Raw genomic sequence first — 21833 nt, 5'->3', positions numbered from 1 at the left:
TCTTGTCCCTCAAGAGAGTCAACAGCACCTCCCAGTTTGGTGTCATCAGCAAACTTGCTAATGGTGCATTCAACTCCTGCATCTAGATTGTTGATAAATATATTGAACAGGACTGGCCCTAGGATTGAGCCCTGAGGAACACCACTGGTGACCGGTCGCCAGCTGGATGTAGCCCCATTCACTACAACTCTTTGAGCTCTGCCCTTCAGCCAGTTCTTCACCCAGCACACCGTGAACCCGCTCATCCCACAGCTGGACAATTTGTCCAGAAGGATGCTGTGAGGGACACTATCAAAACCTTAGTAAAATCCAGAAAAACTACATCCACCGCCTTCCCTTCACCCACCAGGCAGGTGACCTTATCGTAGAAGGATATCAAATTGGTTAAACAGGACTTTCCCCTTGTGAACCCATGTTGACTGTGCCTGATGATTGCATTATTCTTTAAATGCCTTTCAGTAGTACCCAGTCTGACCTTCTCCGTAATGTTTCCAGGAACTGAGGTTAGACTAACAGGTCTGTAGTTCCCTGGGTTCTTTCCTCACGCCCTTTTGGTAGACTGGAATAACACTGGCTAGCTTCCAGTCAGCAGGGACCTCCCCAGACTCCCAAGACCTTTGGCAGATGATCGAGAGGGGTCCTGCTGTAACACCAGCGAGCTCCTTCAGTACCCTGGGGTGAATCCCATCGAGCCCCATGGACTTGTGAACATTCAACTGATAGAACTGGTCCGTATAAGCTTACAAGCTCACTCCAGTTTTCAAAGACATCATGAAGTAGTGGAATTTTCCCAGCAGAGGAAACTAATGTGGTACTAAGTGAATGCCTGGAATGATGAGCAGGATTAACATCTTTATATAAAGTCCTGGAAGCCAGGGCTTAATTTTTCACTAATTTGTCCTGAAAGCCAAATACGCCATTGCACACACAATGCCATTTAAAGAGAGCGAGAATGGTTGGTTTGCTTCCCTCCAAATGGTCTAGACGAGTATGTAATGCACAGCGTAGCTGCTGATTCAACCCCCCTGTCTTTATCACCCACAACCCACGGAGCCACTCATCGTTATGGAACTCATTTCACCACCTGAGGCAGCCCCTTCAGAATCCGCTGCATTAGGGAAATCAATTTGATCAGAGAGTCTCATCAGATAACACCCAGACCTGCAGAGCGCGTAGTGGGAGTTGAGGACTGACTGTCATTCCTAACCCTCCTCTGCATGGCTCTGCACATGTCAGTTGCTGCCATTTGGTCGGTAACTACACTTCGGCAGCCCATTTCACAGTCAAACTCAGACAAGCTGCCCTGAAGTGAAATAAATAATCTATTACTTTTAATAAACACAGAGAACTGATGCATCACTTATATTTAGTGTCCTAAGATAAGCTCCATCTGAATTACAAAGTCATTCCCAATTTGAATCAGAACCATTTTACTTAACTTTGCAGGAAAACATCAGACCACAGGTTACAAGAGCGGAGACATTGTCAGGACGGACTACAGACATAGCCCGGTTCTTTAGTTATGCCAAAGCCTCTTTACCTTCCTGGATCAGTGTAAAAGGACTTAGCAAAAATGAGGCCTGGGCAGTCAAGCTATGGAAAAAACTTTCAGGTCCCTCTTTGTGGGTCCTCTTCTTGGAGATGGAGGAACATCTTCCTTTCTGCTTTTCAAAGAAAAAAAGATCCCTAAAAAAATCCCAGGGATCCCACTCTCCCCCAACACCCCCACTAGGAGAGGCATTGGGGAAGAACCTGTGACAGGTCCCAGGAGCAGAAAGACCATGCACTGGTGGGCAACACACAAGTGTTTCAAGCTTACCCTGCCCAAAGAGGCCCCGGAGCAGTTTTTGCCGCTCCCCGGCTGGTAGAGAGAGGACTGCATACAAGGTGACCTGAAGTTACTATGTTATTTGAAGAATCAAAACCAGAATGGTATTTCCAAACACATAAAAATAAAAGACAAATATTTCTGCCTTGTTTTAAGAAAAATCACACTGCAGAACCATTGAATAAATAAAACTTACCTAGTTCTTCCCTTTCTTTTAAAAGAAACGGGACCGAAATTTGTGAAAGTACTGAAGACTCAGCCAGCGCATGCACATTCACCGTCTCTCACGCCCATACAAACGCATCCCCCTTCCTCGTGGTGCTCAAATCACAACGTCTTCCTGGTGTGCAGCGTTTAGGTCTTGACACATTCATGTTCCTCCTTCAGCCACAATCATACGCGTTTATAGACAAAAGGTGCATTCAAGTGCAAAGTACTGGTATTAACTTGGGCCCCGATCCTGTCAGCAACGTTAAGTAAAAACTGTGCCCACAGGGATCCCCGCTCATTTTGTGGGATGCCACAGGCTCAGTCCTCCTCCCATGTGCTGCCTGGTACAACAAAGTGCTGTCACTCACAGAAACCAGAAAGCTGGTGTTTGAGCATGGGCCAAAGAAAAGGAGAGGGGGAAAAAAAAAAGACATTAAGAAGGTGCTAAACAAGGTACAAAACCCACCCTGAGGTAACTTGCAGCATACAAACAATGAAATGGCAACAAATCCAACTGCTGTCTCCGCTGACTACATCAGAAGGAGTCGTAAGCTACACTAAAAGGCTGACCAAGTTCAGCAGTAACCGAAGCCATTGTTAAAACAGATCCAAACAAAATTCTTCTTAGAAACAGAAAGTCATGGCTTAAAGAAATCTGAATTTTCTAAACTGGTATTTTTAATTGCTGACCATGGAAACACAGTAAATTTTTGCCAGGTAAAGTCAGCCTTAAGTCAAGTGCATGTGACAAGCTTCAAACAGACAAAAGCTGTACAACAAACGTCTTTATCAATTAACGCTGGGTTAACACAGATTTGACTTGTGTTGAGGCTTCTGAAGGTATTTTACAAAGGAAAAAGAGAAACCCAAGCCACTTCAGGTTTATCTGTAGTTTCAGGTAAACGCATCAGAAACAAAATGAAACCTGTAGCACGTTTCCTGTCTCCCATATGGATGCTCTCACTCCTTTCTTTACATCCGTGTATTACTGAGGGCGGCCCTTACCCTGGAACAATCAGACATCAAACTTGATTGTTGGAAAATCAACAACCAATATTTGCACAGCTCTAAAAGTTGCGTCCTTACTGTTTACTAGTAAGTAGGCATTGCTATAGGCACTGGTGCTTTAAAGTTAGTAAGGTGGATGGAAATACAGTGTGTATATAAATACGAAAGGTACCCATATACATACATTTAGGCAAATAAACAGTGATGCTATGAATGGTCTCTTCAGGGATGCCAGTAAGATCCACTCTCTTCTTCTTAAATATATAAACAACGCATCAGACTAGAAGTCAGTCTATCAGTTTTCATACAGCTGAGCTGCAGTCGTGACCTAGAATATGGCTTATATTGTGGGCAGGTCGGTTTGAGGACTGCTTGGAAGAATCTGAAGCAGATGTGTTTGCAATGGAAAGCAAAGGCGACATTGCTGAACCATCTGGAGGAAGAGCTGTGGCTATTTCTGGAAACAAAGACGTCAAGTTAAAATTGGATAAGTGCGACGTGTTGGTCATGTGCATCGGCGGCATATCCGGAAGCAAAGGAAAACTTGGCTGAGCAAAACCAACAGGCCTGGGAGGAGACAAAATGGATCCAAATCGATTGTTTAAGCTTCCACTACTCGGCTTCTCCGTGCTTGGGTTAGGAAACATTTGATTGGGAAAGTAAGGGATAGAAATGTCATTGGAAAGGGTGGGATGGGCAGGAGAGTAAGGAGGATAGAAGGATGGCAGGGTATTCTGAGGATCGACCGGGATTAGAGCTGGTGTTCGAGTGGCACTAGGCTGAGTGACCGGTGGGATGAAAGTGGTATTGGCATTTATTGGTGGATTCATGCCACCCTCCGGAATAAAAGGGAATCCAAAGTTCTGAGAGAGAGTATGTTGGTCGGGGGCCGCATTATCATTAGACACTTGAGGGCCATCAGACATAAATCGGACAATGCTTCCTCTTTTTTCTATTGCAGACTGCTGGCGCCCAAGGATCATGCTGCCGCTGGTGGACAGAGGAAGATGGGGAAGACTAGGGTCAAAGACGTTTCCGTGTCTTTGATTTCCAGATCGATTCCTTTCAGGCTGACGTATTTTAGAACCTCCATTATCTTGCAGAGGATGCCTCGACCGCTGAGTAACTGAAGAATTTGGCTGACGAACAGAAGGTTGCCCTTGCTCGCCATTTCCGTGAGAAACTGCAGGGTGAGGGTGAGTTGGCCTCACAACTCCATGCATGTTGCTAGAAACAGGTGTATTCATGTGGCTCTTAGTTCCATGACTGTCCGTCATCCTCATGGGATTGGACTTCTGCACAGAGATGTTTGGGCTTGTATTGCGACCCTGAATATCCCCCGAGGAAGAAGAACTCGAAAAAGGAATATTCAAAGAACTGTTCCTTGTGTTAATTGCACCAATAGACATGTCACAGCTCTCCCTGCTCTGGCCATCACCGTCTCTTCGGATGTGGACGCTCTCCCGTGCTGGGGGACAGTTGTACTCAATTGTGGAGGAGGCGCCGCACTGCGTGTTCCTTTGATGTTCTGGGATTGATCTTTGGCTTCCACTAACTTGGTCTCCAAGGTGAGGGGCAAGTAAACTCTGCATAAAACTTTGGTGGCACGTGTTTTCATTTTCCCTTGATGGCAGGGTGTTTCCTGTTGGAATACCCTGTACTGGCTGGTAGGGCAATCTCTTCTGTCTTTCTATGGATGGTCCAGTATTTTGGCCGATTCGAAAAGCTTGTGACTGCATGCCCCTGAGGGATGACACAGAATTACCAATTTCACTGTTTCTTGAAGCCTGTACGTCGAAAGTGCCCGTCGGTTGTTGATTGGGTCCAGCTGGCTTAAATGTTTGACAATCGGAAAGCCGTTGCACATCTGAGCCAACCGTATGGTCGACAGATAAGCGGCCCTGCATATTATGAATGACCAACCCTTTATTTCTAGAAACATCAAGATAGCTTCTCATTTCAAGCTGGTCAGAAACCCTAGGGCCTTGAAGAGATATTCCTATTCTCTGTTCCGAATTAGAGGGCGTCTTCCCAATGAGCGCCTCAGCAGAGTAGCTGGAAACTCTGTTTCTTTCCTGCCTGTGAGGGGTGCATGTCATATCTGATGGTCTGGTTACAATACTTGCCTGGGACACCATTTGCTGCTCTAAGCCCCTTGAGGTCAGAAGTCTCTGCATCTGATTGTGCCCTGACACATGTTCAGAAGCTGAACCTTGCTGTCTGCTGCTAACATCTTGCTGCTGTTGATGCATAATATCCTGATTTATATGGCTCTGAGGGTGGTTATGATGGTTTCTGCTTGTTGCAGGATTTTCACAGTTCTTTTCAGGCTGGGAAGCTCCAAAGTGCTGCTGCATCTGCTGCTGCATTTGCTGGTGGTGAGGATGAGGCTGACCACCTTTTTGCCGTGTTTGATCACTTCCGTGGTGTTTCTGCTGTAGAGAAAGTTGTGTGGCTTGTGTTCCCTGGATGAGATTTCGTTTCTTTTGCATCTGCACCTCCTGCTGTATTGTTCGTTGTTGGTGGACGCTGTGGGCTTGAGAGTGGACTGAGTTTTCCCCGTGAGTGACATGGTGCTGCAGCTGATACAAGTGGTGCCTTTCTCTTAACTGACCAGCCTGCTGTTGCTTTAAGTATGGATGACCACTGTGAAGGTGAGATACGCCTTGAGCAGGAACGTGCTGAATTGGCTGCAAGTGCTGCCCTGCCTGGCCTTGTTGCTCTGAAATTGATGGCTGAGAAGCACACTGAACTTCAGTTTGTCTCAAAGCTGGTGTTACAAAGTTGCTGTTTGATGGGAATAACCTATTAAGGCCATCCGTGTGCCCTTGATTGCTCACTGATGCCACCGAATTGGATGAATTAGGAGGAATCTGACTGACTAGCATCTGTGTTTGATCAGCAATACTCTCTGGTGTTCGGTTCATCAGTGCCATCCCTTCAAGCCTTATGGGCGTTGTCTGGCACTGCTTTTGCCTCTTTGCTGTAGAAAGTAGAAGGTCATCTTGAACAGCCCGCTTGGCAGAGTCTTTGCGACCTTCGTGATTTTGCTGCTTTAAGTGCGACTCCTGCAGCTGGGGCACCTGCATGGTGCTTGCCCTAACGGCATTCAGTTGTTCCTGAGCATATTCACTCATCATAGCGGGTCCTGGAGACTGATTGACATATGTGCTAGATGGAAGGGAGAGGCTCACAGTTGCAGGGACACTTGCTGGCTCTGAAGACTGGGATAAACTCGAGCAACTCACAAGGGGATGCACAATGCGACTCTGGTGTATTAGATTATTCACGCTTAAACTGGTTATGCTTGGTGACTGGGAAGTGGAAATCTGCAAAGAAGTGTTTGATGTTTCCACACCTCCTACAGAGCAGCTTGGCTTTTCAACCTGTCTATCGACATTTGTCTGTACTGTATCTTGAGTACTGAATTTGTTTGGTGCCGCTTCCAACGGCCCTGCATTGTTTTCTTTTACTGCTTGAGGTTTAAAAGGCTGTTGCTCTCTCTCCAACGGTGCAACCTCAGTTGACTTAGAGATGGCATCCCTCATGTTAACCTGTATTCCTCCTCCACCTTTCTCAAGGTTTTCCTGGTCAAAAATAGCTCTTGCTGCAAGAGCTACAATGTCAGTCTGTTCTGAAAATGTGCAGCTGTTGCATGTACTGGTTGCGGTGCTGCTAATAACGTCTTCTCTGGTGGTATCTGGCAACATAGATGCAACTGAGAAGCCTCGACTGCTGCCAGAGCTGGTTGACATCGGGGAGTCTGCCTGCCTGCTAGCGATAAGGGAAGCACTGACTACTTCCTGATCAGAAATGCAGGAGTGATGCTGGGAGAGAGTATCACCTTCTGTGTTCATTAGCAAGAGTTCCTGCTTCTCAGGCAAATCGACATTTGATTCTGCCGATTTGGAGTTTTCCATGGGAAAATTAGAATGCTCTCCCTGAACGGTAAATGAAGAGTTTTTTTCCACAGCTGTTCTTTCTTTCGTGAGATCAGAGAGCATTTTGGTTAGACCCTGTCCTTCTAACAAGTCCGCATCTTGCATTACCACTGAGGAATCCTGCGCAACGTCGCAGGACTCCGAAATCGTTCCTGCCTTGGAAGTATGACCTGCTGTGCTGCTCTGTGCTGCTGAGGTCCCAGCAACCTGAGAATGTGTCACATGTGCTTCGGTACGAGAGGACGTTAAGGTGCTGGGGGGTTCACAGGGTTTGGGAGACTCTGACAAGGCAGAGCCGGTTGGTGGACGGTTCTGAGACCCACGGGCCTGCTGGCGGGGGGCCGCTTCTTTGGCGGTCGGCAGGACGAGCGCCAGCTGCTCTGACACCACGGACGCCAGCGGCGAGGAAGCGGGCGCCTCTGCCGAGCTCGGCTCGGGGACAGAGCAGGTTTTCGCGGCCTGTTCAGAGCTCGCAGTCTCTTTGGAATGACAGTCAGAAACACTGACGCCACTCGATGCTGCCACACCGCTTGCCTGCGATGTCGTTAAAGCTTGCGACACTGCTGGAGCGTTTTCAAGCAGCCCCTCACTGTTTGAATGCTTTGCAGCCGTTTCCACGGGAACACAGTCCACCTTCCCTGCATCTTTGCAAGGAACTGCTGGACAGGACACTTTACTGTTGACTGCTTGGTGCTTCTTTGTACTTGGCTTTTTGTTTGTCCTTTTTGATTTTGCATTGGATGGCAAGCCAGCAGCTGCTTTTTTGGGGGAAGTATTTATTGAATTAGACACACTAGTTAATACTGAAACCTCCGCAGGTACAGAAGATGCCACAGAAGTTGGTAATGACACACAGTTAACTGTGGCAATCTGGTTATTGACGGTTGTGGGATTGGTAGGGTGGCTGAGAGACAAGTGTAAGCAGCTCTGTCCAGCCATTTGCGATATGCTTTGATTGAGGTTAGCTAAAGCACCAAATGTATTGAGGGCAACATTGGTATTTGGATCTTCGCTGGTGGTGGGTTGAATAATTTGCATAGGGGCTTGATTTGAAGCTCCAGATGAAGACATCACAGGCTGCAATGCAAAAAGCTGCCCGTTTAATGAGATAGTTTGAGGATGCTGTTGATTTGACATTGTAACTGAAAACGTTTGCGTAGAGCTAGAAGACGGCAAAGAAGATGGTCTTGGTAATATATGGACAAGGTGTTTCCCTCCAAAAGTCTGTGGAAGAGGGGCATTTTGTATGGAGCTGCTAGAGTTCGCGATTGCAGTCGGCCCGTTCACGGGAACTCTTACAGAAGCAGAAGGCTGAGCGGAGAGGAGGGGAAGAGGATTCTGATTAGCAGCCTGTATAATTACAATTTGCTGACTAACATTTTGGCTGGGAACTTCTGCTCTCACAATCGGAGGGCACGGAGCGGGGTTTGGAGGCTGCAGAATGATGACATTCTGGTTAGCTGGTGCTCCTGTAACAGCTGACGCGACTGGCTGAGCCATCTGAATCACCTGCATAGCTGAATTTAATGGAAGGATATTTCCTGCAGCCTGAGTTTTAACCTGTGGCTGGCTGATTAATGGCTGCATAGGTAAGGGTGGGCACGAGGGCAAGGTAACTACAATCTGTTCAGCTGCCTGGCCATCTCCAGGCAGAGAAGTATTCAAACTGATACTTGTAGTCAAAGGCCTGCTGTGAGCAGAAGATACAGCACCAGCACCATTCACTGGTTCATTTAATAGTGCAGTCATTATACCGGATGGCGTTTGGCTTAATGGCTGAACAGTATTTCCCGCTAGCTGCAAAGTTGTCCACGTGGTCTGTGTGTTTCCAGCTGAAGGCATCCGTGTAAGGCTACTCATGTTTTTCAAGTCTGAAGCGCCAACGCCTGAAGAGCCTGAAAAAGACCAGCAGTTCTCTAGGGGACTGGCAGGCAGAGTGCTTATTCCCGTCGCAGCCTTAACTCCTTCTGCTGCAGAAGTCCCAGGCATTCCAGCACTACTTACTAAGTCTGTACTTTTGAGGACATTTACAGAGGAAGAACTATCTGCAGTAGACAGTCTCACAGATGGCACACAAACTGTATCCGTGGTTGAAATGACACAGCTTTCCTGAAGGTCGCTCCTAGAATTCTGTGTATTTGAGCAAGTTGTGTTCACCTGTTGAACTTGGGAGGATTCCGTGGAGGCACTGGAAGGAAGGCTGATTCCCTGCAGGAGTGTTTTCTTTGTTAATTTAGTGCCCTCCTCATCATTTCTACTTTTGGGGAGATTTTGATCATTCTGTGGTGCATTACTTGAAGAACACTGTAGTTCCCGTTCTGTTCCAGATTGAGATGCGCTCTGTGAGCTGGCAGTAGCAGCGGCGAGCACGCCCCGCTCATTCTCCAGGGTGGAAAGCTCAAGAACGTTCCCCGCTGGAGCTCTCTGAGTGGATGCCAGCGGAGAAACTGTAGTTTGCGACCATGGCTTGTTTTCTGTGGGGTAAATACCGGAAATCGTCACAGGAGTCACTAGGTTGCAAGTTCTCTGGACTGGTACAACATTGGCTGTTTGCTTTTGTAAATTATGACCAACGTTAAACGTTATTCCCTGGACAGATGCTCCCTGGTTATTTCCATTGGGTTGACTCCTATTTGAATAGACAATGATGTTCTTTTGAACCTGATCACCGGGAATAACAACCGAGACCTTTGCATTTTTGAGATTTCCCTTCCAGTGGATTGTAGGGTCATCATACAGGCAAATATCATTTGCTTTCAGTAGTTCGATGTATCTCCCGTTTTCCTTTTGCAGTTCATCCAACTGTTTCCGGAGTTTTTTTATCTCTTCAGCTACAAAACAGTGAGAGCACTCCATTACATCAGCACCAGTGCAAATACTAGGTAATGTTACCACATGACTTGGAGAGTAAATACTATGTAGTATTGAAATAAAGTGTTAATAATGTATGCTCTCTTCAAATGGTTAACATAACATAACTGAAGACTCTTATCCTGATAAGCCTCTCTACTAAGCAGGAAAGTGAATGACCCTCAGACTATTCCGTTACCAATAGCAGGGTATGTCAAATTATTTAGTTAGAAAAAATATCAGGACGAACTCAGATGAAACTGAACACTAATCAAGTTGTTTAATTACTGAAAGAAATACGAGCACGTTAATTTATCTTTTTCTTTTCCCTGCTCCTTTGCAAACATTAAAACTGTTTTTATGTAATTGACAATCTCATGGCTTTCCAGGACAATTAATTTTCATTACATCTAAAAATGATATGCAAAATTAAATACAAGGCACTTATGTAAAGCCACAAAAACCAGCAATGCACTTGGAGATGGCTTACCTAACTAGGCAAATCACCTAGGTTTTTCAAAACCAATTACATTGACAAGATAAAAATAAACTATTTAGAATTCCATTCTATGGGGAGAAATAAAAATCACAAACCAAACATTAGCTCTGAGATTATTTCTGTCATACCTCCATCACTGTATTTTTACACATCTGTTCAAGAAGATTTTATATGATGCATTATATTTTTAAAAAATAGTCTGTTATTACTTTTACAGCATTTGAATGGAAAAAATAGTTCTATGCATGAAGGAAACTCCATGCTTTCAATGAAAAAATCTAACTGAAGTTTGTCAGAAGTCTTTCTGGTCACTGCAGTAGAATAAATCAGGACAGAATCTACTAGATGATGTCGCATCACCTATAAGCTCTGTAATTACTTTACATCACAATGCAATTGCTTCATTATCTCATAGCTACGTGCAAGAACACGCACTTGGGCATTCTCTTGGCCTCTTGTTTCAAGATATTCTAAGCAGCTGCATTTTTCCTGTATGTGCATAATGTCTTGGGATTCCCAAGTTTGTCGATCCAGGCTTTGTTTAGTCAGTACGAACAGACACACAGTGGAAGTGAGCGACAGAAATTCTAGAGCCTCCACAGCAGCATCTGTACTCACCCTGTTCGTTGTTCCCTCCATTTAAGAGAAGTTCATCGTTCTGTCTTTTCATTTCTGTTATATACTTAAAGGCCTGATCCAGGATCATGTTCTTGCTCTTTAAAAGAAAACATGCATATAAAATTAGGAGGTCTATCATTGGTAGATCCATTGCCGATGAGATTGCACTTGCTCCAAGTCTTCACTTTAAAAATGCGCTAACCCAAATAATTCTCTGAATATTGTTGGGGTTTTTTTTTTGTGGGGTTTTTGGGGGTTTGTTTGGTTGGTTGGTTTTGGTTTTTTTTTTTTTTTCCTTAGATGAACTGCAGGTTTCATGAGTGATATTGACCCTAAAATGCCACGAGTTTTTACAGAATAACATTTTCAATGCTGGAGCTGACATTTTCCGATGCCTAAAGCTAGATACTAGGGCCCAAGAAACGAACAGCAAGCATCATTGCTTGCTGAGCAGCCTAATATTCTCGTTCACTAGTAAACACATACATCATATGAAATTTCCAGGATACTGCCATGTAAATATTTTATTAGGAAAGAAACAGATGTGGAACAATTATCCAGGGAGGCGTGTGCATAACTTTGAAACTAATATACTAGAGAATATGGAAAGTCTGCCGTAACTCCTCCACCATCTTCTTTTTATGAAACTATGCTTATTCTGTCTGCAAAACCCCTCGTTCATTTCTTAATTTCTTCTTCTACTGTTCTGTAGGAACAACCTCTGCTGTAGATGGCTCTGTCTTGAAAAAGATGCTTCTGTGCCTCAAACTCAAACCATTTGTCTTGCTTCATCTTTCACAAGGACACTGTCTTAACCTACTATTATTATTATTATTATCCCTTTCTGAATTGCTTTCATTCCATTTTACAAAAGACAACAAAAATAAGCATGCATGCAATTCTAGTTACATCTTAGGACATTAAGTGATCACCAGCAAAAGGCAGAGAAGGGATTGGAGAATGACTCGAAAAACGATCTTGCTTAACCCATAGCTTTCACCGCTCGCCCATTATACACACTACATTAAACGGCATCAGTGGAAAATGACTTGACAAACAGGAGCTGCACAATGTAACCGGCAACCCACCAGCCAGATCCAACCTACTTCTGTCTAGCCTGCCACCCCTCCTCCAGAGGAAAGGGTGAACAGCTATCCATCTGCTCAACGCAACAGGGCAGGCAGCAGCCGAGATTGGATTTTTACCTTCTGTTGTTACCAACGTTCAGGCACCCTGAACGAGAACTTTGGGAAGCTGTGAATCAAACGCACAGGCAGGCATCAGCAAGCTGACCAAATCACTGTGGGCAAATTAGTCTAGCTTACACCTCCTCAAAAACACTGCATGTGTGAATTGAGGAGAAAATCAGTCACATGTCCAACTCGTACCGTTTCATTCCTTCAGCAGTCATATGCAACACCTTCAGATAAAAAGCTCAAAATCTGAGTAATTACATTCATGTGGCCCTGCACTTCCAAAAAAGAATTCTATTACAAATAATTTTAAAAATACTAATAACTAATAAGATTTTCGAGCATATTAATTCAGACAGTTTTGCCTTCTTCCTAATACAAATAGCAAAATAAGTATACTTCTACAGACAAGGAACCACACAAGCGTTTTACAGGAAACTTGCATGCACTTCTGAACGGACACTCACCTGCTTAAGTGCTGGAGAGCAGGGAATGAGTTCTCCAATTCTGTTTATCCCAGCATTAATCTTCTTCTTTCGATGTCTCTCCACTAAGCAAAAATAGTACGTGCTGTGTCATCTGGTTGGGCAAGTCAGCACAACAGCAGCACAACTAGTACCAATGTAAGGGCTCTTACATACGTTATTTCATGACATATTGGAAGCCTTAGTAACTTGAGAGAGGAAAAAAAATTCCCCAAAATAAACCTCAGTTATTGAATTAATGCTCAGCGGAATTGAGAGCTGTAACATAAGCAGCGATACCTTTAAAAGGTGGGGATGTTCTGGACCCCTTTGTGGAAAAGAGTTACTGCAACTCAAAATTCAGGTTTTGATTATGCTGTCTAGCTGAGTTTTATGGCACTCTTTTCACAAGGCAGATTGATTAAATTTAGGCATACAGAAAGCAAATGAACCAAGATTATGGAAAGAATCGGTTTCAGATTTGGGAAGGAAATCCACGTCTCTTAAATACTAATGTCAAGTTTAGCACCAAAAGAGAAATAATTTAGATTTTACCAGTTTTCAATCCTAATTTTACATTTATATTGATGGAGCAGCCAACACTGAATATAGCTGAAGCTCTTGGGTATATGGACTATCCGTTACTCTTTTTCATGTTCAAAGGTATAACTGTTCCGCAAGGACTAATTATGACCGGGAGTGAAGAAAATACTGAATGAACAGTATTTCCGGTGAATTACCTATTTTGAAGAAGGTCAGAAAATGCTTCTTTTATAGTCCCCTAGTGACATCATTTACCTCTACGCGAACTAAAACTATTAGATGCCTTTTTCCCAAAGAGCCTGAAAAAAAGTTCTGTCGCAGCTTTGCCAAGATTCAAATCAATGTATCGTTCGTTCATTGTGCTGAGTATCGCCTTGTGGTTTGCACAGCCGGGCAACAGAAACACACAGTGATCCGCAGGTGAGTATATTTTATTGTGCTCCTTTACGAAGGACATACTGATTTAATTTAAACAGGTTTATTTCAGTAGTCTGTCACCTCAATTTACATTTCTCAAACGACTAAATTATTTTTTGTATTTCAGGACAGACTGGTGGTGTTGACAGAGACAGGCCTAAATACACTAAACACAGCAAGACAAAGTCTCTTCTGCAAGAAATTTACCATGTAAATCAGAGCAGCTGTATAAACGTTAAAACACGTGATCCTTGGGACTTAGTTTTTATATATCTTACTAATACATACAGATGTCACAGTGGTTGGTGAAGTGCTATTCCTTTGTTTTGATAATATTTTCCACGCTCTACTCAGCTTGTCCAGATATTAATGACTAAGCAAGCTACAGGGTTGGAGGGAGCTGATCTTGCAGAATTCAGCCCAGTAGATGAAGACTTTGGAAAGCTATCAGCAAGTAAAACGGGAACTGAGAATTAGAATGAGGTCGGCAATCTTAGAAGTAAACTTTCTAAGACTCTTTCCTGATACTTCTTAGTCCTTAAGAAATTGGCCACACCCTGGGCACAGCCCAACAAGCACTATATTCCACAGCGTTCACGTGGAAACTAGTCGGTGGTTTTTCCAGTTGAGTTTGTGAAGACCACACAATAGTGCTGTTTAATAAAAGAAGAACTGGAATAAATTTCTTAGGCTAAGCCAAGCCAAAACCTGTCAGACTCTTCCCCAGTCCATCCTTCTGCTGCTACTTGTAGAAGATGCCATTGGAGCTAGACACTGACTAGTCGCTGCCCGAGGGATGTGACTCCTGCAACACACAGCCAGTATTCGCACAGAATTTCTGGGTTGCCAACATCCAGGTGGGTGCCTCAGGGACAGGCTACAGGAATATTTCTAGTCCAAGGAGCCTCTAAAGCTCTCGGGTCAGATATCTGTCTCTGTTTTAAGAGAGGTGGGTATTATTTGTGTGTGAATGCCTGTGCATTTATTTTCCTTTAGAATTGAACACAACTGAAATTGTTTCCTTCTTAGTTCACTAGCAATGGAAAGCCAGGGGCACGGTCATACTTTCATACTTGGGCGCGCTACTGTAACCTTGTACTGTGGAAAACAGCAAACTAGAAACAGTCAAGAAGCCCTTCTGCACAGATATTCTATGCAAGGACACAGAAAGGTGTTCAGTAGGGTGGGGGGTTTTTAAGTGTAGTAAACTCCTAAGGAGGAACCTTCTCCACGCAAAATATGTTTTACTAATTCAAAGCATCTGTGCTTATTTCCAGACCAAACAACACAGCATAATGTTCCTACCTGCGTTATGTGTCTCCCGGTTTTTCTTTCTGTGAAACATAAAGGGAAAACAGTGATGTGAAACAGAAGGGGAAAAATTCTGCAGACAAACAAATATTTCTTCTATTTCCATTACAGCTAAAAATATGAAATAGTATATTCTGCTCTGTGAACAAGAACGTAGTAGAAGTCACACTTGCAAGGACTGGTCTTAAATACGTTGGTCTTTAATACATTGGTATTAAATAGTTTCTAACAAAAATTCATTCATGTTCAGACTTAAATCAATTTCAGTATAACAAGGCACAGCGTAATACTCTATTTGATTATTGTTACATATTTATAGGGCAGAGCTGGATTTTTATGCTTCTGTTCAGGACAATTATTACACTATCCAGTGTACAATAAGGCCAAATATTAAAAAAATTAGTTCTATTTCTGAGCAACAAGGTAGTTAAGTATTTGCTTGAAATGTTGCTTTTACATTCACTGGATCAATGAAACAGGAGAAAATGTTACCATGCAAATTGATTTTTCCAGACATGTTACCTTCAAACATCATACCTTCTGGTATCAAACATGCTTCCTTTGTGTGAGAAACCAGAATTACCATTCCTCTGCAGTTCTTCTTTACTGCCTCAAAATTCTGTCTAGGTATAATTTGGGCATGTGAGGGTTGTCTTTTTTTTCAGATGTTCACCTGGGATTTCTGGACTGATGGCAACGAGGCCAGAATCATTGTGCAATGCCTCAAATTGCTTTGCTGGAAGTCAATAAATCCCAAATGTGTACTCTACGTATATAAATCAGATGTACTGTATACATGCAGTAAGCCAAGTATTTTCAGGAAGTATAGTAAAGCAAAGCACGTGTTTTCTGGAAAAAGAAATATTCCAGGAAAAAAAAAATATCTTTCAAAAGATTTCTGTCCAGCAGACCACTCGCAGTCTAGATGTTTGGCTACAGTATGCAAAAAGCAGGGTAGCATCTCCTGCTCTCCTTTTCCACTGTTACAGCACAGTCCAGATGTAACAAGGAATCTGAAGTGAGAATGCAAGATACATGTGGATGACACGTGCGATTTACTATGGGGCGTGTATCCTTTACACTTTGAGTTGATATACATTTATTTCTGGTAACTCACCAAAAGTAGCGTGCATCTAGAGTAACTTAGACAATGATTACAAGACAGTAATGTTACTGCAGATGGTCAGACCTGGGGACATGTGCTAAGAAATAATGCCTAAAGATGAACATCTTCAAGTCAAATAAATGCCAGCTGAAGCCTGCACATCCGCTCTACAACTATTCAAGAAGTGATGAATCTTCTGTTCATTGAAAACTTGTGCCACCAGAACAGGAATGCATGTAAACTATCATTTAAAATCATTTCTTATTTTACAGTAAACTATAGTTCTCCCACGTATATCCAAAACAACCACCTGCCAGTCAGAATTGATCACATATCCTAAATATGCACAAGAATATAAGGGCTAGAGAGACCCAGCTGCTCTTTGATTCCCATTACCAATACAGAATACAAAATACTCTTAATGAGTGGGGTAAGAGAGAGTCACAAAATCCATGAAGACTGAAAAAATTTCTGTAGGACAAATTACTGTTCTCTCTGAGCTTTTCTTATCATAAATGATGTCCTACGTGGCCGCCTAGCATAACATGAATGCTGTATTTAACTAGGGACTGAAGGATTTCCCTACCGATCAGGTATTAGATCAACATGCTACTGCAAAGGAATGAAAACCTGGAAAAGTTGTAATGAGCTCCGAGTCACTTTGTAACAAAGTTTGGTCATAGTGTCCCTTTACAACCTCAAGATGTATTTTGAGTTCCAGCAGACATTTGAGATGTAAGATCCAGATTCCATTGGGATTTGAGGAAGAGATCTAAATTACTCTGTCAAAATGAGTACAGTGACCTCCCAATATCTACCAGGAGTCTCCGCAATAATACAGGCTGCACTCTAACCGAGGTGGCAACATAGTTTTATACACATTGGGACAGTCAGTGTAATAATCAAAGAATCTCTGTCGCCTAGGTGGCCCAGGTAGACATGTCTTCGACAAATAATTCAGCATAAATAGGGGAAAACAGAAAGGCAGTTTTGCAGCCATAGTTCCCAAACTTTTGGATCAACCCTGGTCAACCCTCAGAACTTCTTGTCAATACCCTTATTGCCAAACTTTTAGCTAGAAACTTCATAACCGCGACGTGACCGCAGACTACAGAACTACAAAATTGTAATTTTCCCACAGAAACTCACCGATGTTGCTTCTTAGTGGGTGTCTCATTCTCTGTCATCTCTGGCATGGTTTCGGAGAAGAGAGCCTGAAGAAAATTGTGGAAGGAATTAACGACTCCTGCACTCTTCTGAATTCTTAGCACATGACATTTGTTACATCGTTTTGCCTTTGACCACAAGGACAGGGCCTCATACTACAATGTACGCACGAGTCCATCACCTTGATGTAGAGCAGCTGGTCACGTGAGCATTAAAAATGAAGTACGTTACCTATCGGGGTGCTTTGAGAACCTCCACTGTCTACGATGAACTGGTTTCCGTTTCCTCAATTACTTTAAATATAAAAACAATTATAATCCCAACTACTTTAAGGAAGCAAGAAGGAAAATTAAGAGTATATGATTGTTTTTTGAATGGGAGGAGGTACAGCTGAACTCTCTTTCATCAGCCCTTCCTAACTGAATATGCATTCAATTCCCAGTTCTAAATAAAGCACGAACGCTAAGCAAAATACAAGCTACAATGAGGACATTTTATTAAATACAAATTTAGAGTGCTATTAATGTAGCAAATTACAAAACTTACTTGCTATTGAATTAATGTACAGCTTAAAATGGCCAAAAATGACACCCTACGTTCTCAGATATATAAAATTCAGCTAAAAATAAAGTTATGAAATAAAGTTATACTATACAGCCTAATAAATTGCACCTAACTTGTCCTCAGCTTGAACACATCAGTAGCCTGTATTTAGACAAACAAAAACATGAAGAAATAAATAAACAAAAGATGAGATTAAGTCAATGATGGTTGAACATATATCTATCAGATGAATGAATTTTAGAGAGCAAGTAACATGAAGTATACTGTAGATGACAACAGGAAAAAAAAAAAATTTGCTTTTTGATAAGGCTGAGCTCTATATTTAGTTTCATGCTTCTGCTCATTCTCTCACCAACCAACCTGTTATTGCAACTCTTCCCATGGGCCCTCAGACTCTTCGTGGCTTCACCTCTCCCTGGCTCCTCCTGGAAAGCTCATCGGCTTCTTTTAACAGGCTTCGTATCTTTAGGGTATTTGTTTGTTTGTTTGTTTGTACTGCGAGGAAGTGGGGGTGGTTTTTAATATAACTTTCAACACCAAGCAGTTCTTAATGTAAACCGAGCCTACCATTACTGACACTGACATCAAAAACAAAGAAAATATCCTTACAAACCAGAAAGCCAGCCATCTATAGAGCTCCCAAACTACTGAAGCATACACTTCGGAAAGGGCTCTGTGCACACACCTGTGTGTATGTGTGTGCAAAGTTAACAGAAATAATCTGTATTGTACCAGAACAGAACTCAGATGCTGTTCCCCAGTCTTTATACTCTAAAAGGTTAATTGAATGTAGTGCTCTCGTTCAATGAAGATTAACTGAGGAGAAACATTAAGGCTGATGCTGTTTACCACTCTACCCCTTCTTTAAGTACTTTCTCCATTCCTGTGAAGACACAGGAAATGTTGGCAAACCATGAAGTAAAGCAAACAGGTGATATCCTGCAAATAGATCCAGCTTGGGGGAACTCAAAGTGCCTCAAGTTTTCAGGAGCCTAATTCAACTCCTCCACCTACACAACAGTGTTCACACCATCACAAAATTAGACACAGTTCTCTCCGAGACGAGTTACAGCATACCACCGCTCCACTGGGTGTTACATACAGCCTACCTCAAACACAATCACCGCAGACTTCCCTAGCCCATCAATGGGAGCGCATCACTTTCTATTTATATTTCTTCACAGGCTTTGCTTTCTCCATTCTCACTGACCATGCTCTGCATAAACGATGAAAAAACCTGACAGAGTTAACAGTCTTTTACTGTGGGAGGAAGTAGTGGCACAACTTCAGCACTTTCACTCACTCTCTTATAAATTACCTTGTGTTACTTCATCTTAAAAACAGATTTCTTCTCCTTTAAATCCATTTAGCTTAGTTCGCTAACAATTTTATTTTTGTTTATACATGGTAAGACTAGTCCAGTTGGTAGCTCAGGCCCTCCAAGTTAGTGAAAATTCACAACTCTGAAAGCCAGTTTCCCACCCGAGGCATCTATAACTTATATCCCTCCTGTGCGTAGCTGGTGATGGTCAGTAGTACTTACTCACTTATTCTAGCTGCATTCATTGTATCAGGTGATGATGAAGGGGTTAGCTGGGAGTTTAGCAGGTATGCGATTCTGATTATAAAAAAAAAAAAAAACAACCAACCAAAAAAAGTAAATCTGGTTAGAGCCCAGCCATGTTTTACACTGTTGGCAACCAGAGAGATGTTCACACATACATTAAGAGACTGAGGTCAGCACACCTCATTTCAGTGGGTTTTTTTCAGTTGTGTCAAAGCAGCCCAGCAGAATCTGTATCCATTAAGGCTACCAGCAAAGACACGAGAAGCAGAGCAGCTAGCCAGTAACACTACACTCTTGTATATCCATCATTAAGGCAATACCTTGCGCTATTCAAGGGGGCAAAGGGATCATTTAATTTAGCATATACAGTACTGTTTCTGTTTAGGGAGGTAAGGATGTGAGCACAGAGTATGTGGACATAGTTCTGGTACAGCAAAGCTCACAAACATCATGCTTAGAAAAAGGAAGATGCTGGATTGCATCGTGTGGCTGTCACATACCCTGTTTCTTGACTTTTCTGCACCATCTGTAAGGACAGAGTTGATGTATCTGTTATTGGGCATTACTAGACCATGGCAAGTATGCTGGAAATCAGAGCAAAAAGATGAAAGAGGTCTTAGTTCTGGTGAACTAACTTAGCATTCTTGAAAGACTAATGTATTCACCAAGCAACGATATTTTTTTAATCTTGCAAATTTATACAACTTCAGAACCAAAGGAGTATTTCTGTATTACAGTGTATTTAATATAGAAAGCATTAATGTAAATTTAGATGGCCAGCTACCATGCAAGGCTACAGATAAAGCACAACTGTGTGAAGGTAAAAGGTGTGAAAAAGCACCCACCCACAAATACCCTCCCCCAGAACAAACACAGCTGTTCTGACTCCATCTGCTTCTCCCTGCACGCAGTCCAGATCACATCCACAACGCCATCTTCCCCCTGCCCCAAGTCAGAGCACCCACTTCTCCCTCCCGACATAGGCTCTCCGTACTCCTATATTCAAGCTTCTTCTGCCCAGGGTCTGTGTCCCCTCAGCAAAATTCTTATTCCTAATAGCAGCACCCCTGTCTCCCAAAGTCATGATCTACGCAATTTTCCAATGGCCTTATTTCTTCCTCCCGAGCAGATGCCTTAAATGACTCAGCAATACATTGTATATAGTATTTGGGAAGATAGGCAAGGCCTTAGTGGAAGTTTGTGCTGAGATTTATTAATACAGTTTCTAACCATTTTTTGATCCTGAGAAAATGGAAAGTCTTTATTACAACACGTCAAAGACTCCCCATTTCTTTTTTCCTCCCCTACCCCCTTTTTTAAAATGATGTCAATAAGCTCCTTCCAAGTGATGCCATTCCCTGCATGTCTCAAGCCAGATGGTACCACACTGAGTGTATAAGCCTCACAAACGTAAACAACTTTAAGTTTGTATTTGATATGCTTTAGTTCTACTGGGATCTACAGCCCATTTCATATAGAAGACAGGGCATAGGAATGCAATGAATATTATTCTAACTTTACTTTGCTGTGAAATTACTTTAAGTCAAGTTTATCAAAGTTTACCATTCAACCAGTGTTTCCCCAAAAGTTTCAAAGCAGTTTTGTGGGACCGATAAGAAAAAAACAAGGCTGTACACATTATCTAATTAACTAGTTAGTTTCTTTCAAGTTCTGATTTTCTAACTATAAAGAGGTGGTTAAGTTTGTTAAACAGCACTTGTATACAACTCTGGGGTTTCTACTGATAAGATTGTACCGTAAGAAACACGGTGAACTTAAGTTGTTTTTTTCCTATTCCCATTCTGTAAGGACAAAAACCTTTGCATTTTACTTGATACACCTCAAAACAGTTAGAGCTGGCAACACCAGAGAGGTGGTATTCTTAAGAGCTGCTGAAAATACGGGCTCTGCGAATTAAAAAAAAAAACCACCACAAAACTGCCTAGGTGGAGACTTCTGTGGGCTGATGAATAATGTTTCTACTGTCTCCATTTCTTCCTCGCAGCTGTTGTATCACCAGAGCTCTGACAGTGGGTTTTCTCTTTACTTCTTCCATGTCAAGTAATACTCCTTCACGGAGAGATTCCTTCACTGATTCTCTAAAGCAGAAGACACGTATTTGCTTTATAAGCTCAGGGGCAAACGTATTTTAAGTTCACTCATGAAATACACTCACTTGACTCAGCTGAATATCTTCTGCAGAGAGAATGTAGCAAATTCCAAATTCTTTAGCCAGATGGAGAAGCAATTCAATATTTATATTTATTTAGTACCAAGTTTCCCTCAAGCTTTATGTAGTTTAAAGCTCTTACAATGTCAACCTGAAATACCAATTTTAATATAAATGCAACGTCATCCCCAGAAATGAAAAGATATTTTGTGTTCTGGAGACTTAAGTTTAACGTAATTTAATCTCCTCTGTAGTTCTGAAAAAGTAGGGGAGAAAACTCAAAACCAGATTATTTTGAAGTGTCTTCTTGTCTACCACCCGTCTCTGCAGGTATTATTCAGCAACTTATTTTATGAACTCTTTTCTTCAAACACATAT

At 42.5% G+C, this 21833-nt stretch overlaps 1 protein-coding gene across 1 annotated transcript in view; it reads right to left on the bottom strand.

Annotated features, from left to right (window-relative positions):
* The window catches only part of KIAA2018 (KIAA2018 ortholog), a 22398-nt gene extending 4218 nt beyond the window's left edge, over nucleotides 1-18180 (bottom strand). Inside the window, exons 1-7 of the mRNA XM_009329249.1 lie at nucleotides 18079-18180; nucleotides 17137-17201; nucleotides 14877-14905; nucleotides 12615-12697; nucleotides 10955-11051; nucleotides 3231-9818; nucleotides 2025-2419 (exon numbers count right to left, since the gene is read on the bottom strand). Coding sequence (XP_009327524.1) covers nucleotides 3349-9818; nucleotides 10955-11051; nucleotides 12615-12697; nucleotides 14877-14905; nucleotides 17137-17183 — 6726 coding nt within the window. The 5' untranslated portion in view covers nucleotides 17184-17201; nucleotides 18079-18180 and the 3' untranslated portion in view covers nucleotides 2025-2419; nucleotides 3231-3348. The remainder of the gene's footprint in view (nucleotides 1-2024; nucleotides 2420-3230; nucleotides 9819-10954; nucleotides 11052-12614; nucleotides 12698-14876; nucleotides 14906-17136; nucleotides 17202-18078) is intronic.
* Nucleotides 18181-21833: the final 3653 nt, after the last annotated feature.

This window comes from Pygoscelis adeliae, unplaced genomic scaffold, assembly GCF_000699105.1.
Source record: "Pygoscelis adeliae isolate BGI_AS28 unplaced genomic scaffold, ASM69910v1 Scaffold120, whole genome shotgun sequence".
Classification (NCBI taxonomy): Eukaryota; Metazoa; Chordata; class Aves; order Sphenisciformes; family Spheniscidae; genus Pygoscelis; species Pygoscelis adeliae.
Note: the sequence above shows the minus strand (reverse complement) of the source record. Positions and strands in the feature narration are given on the sequence as shown.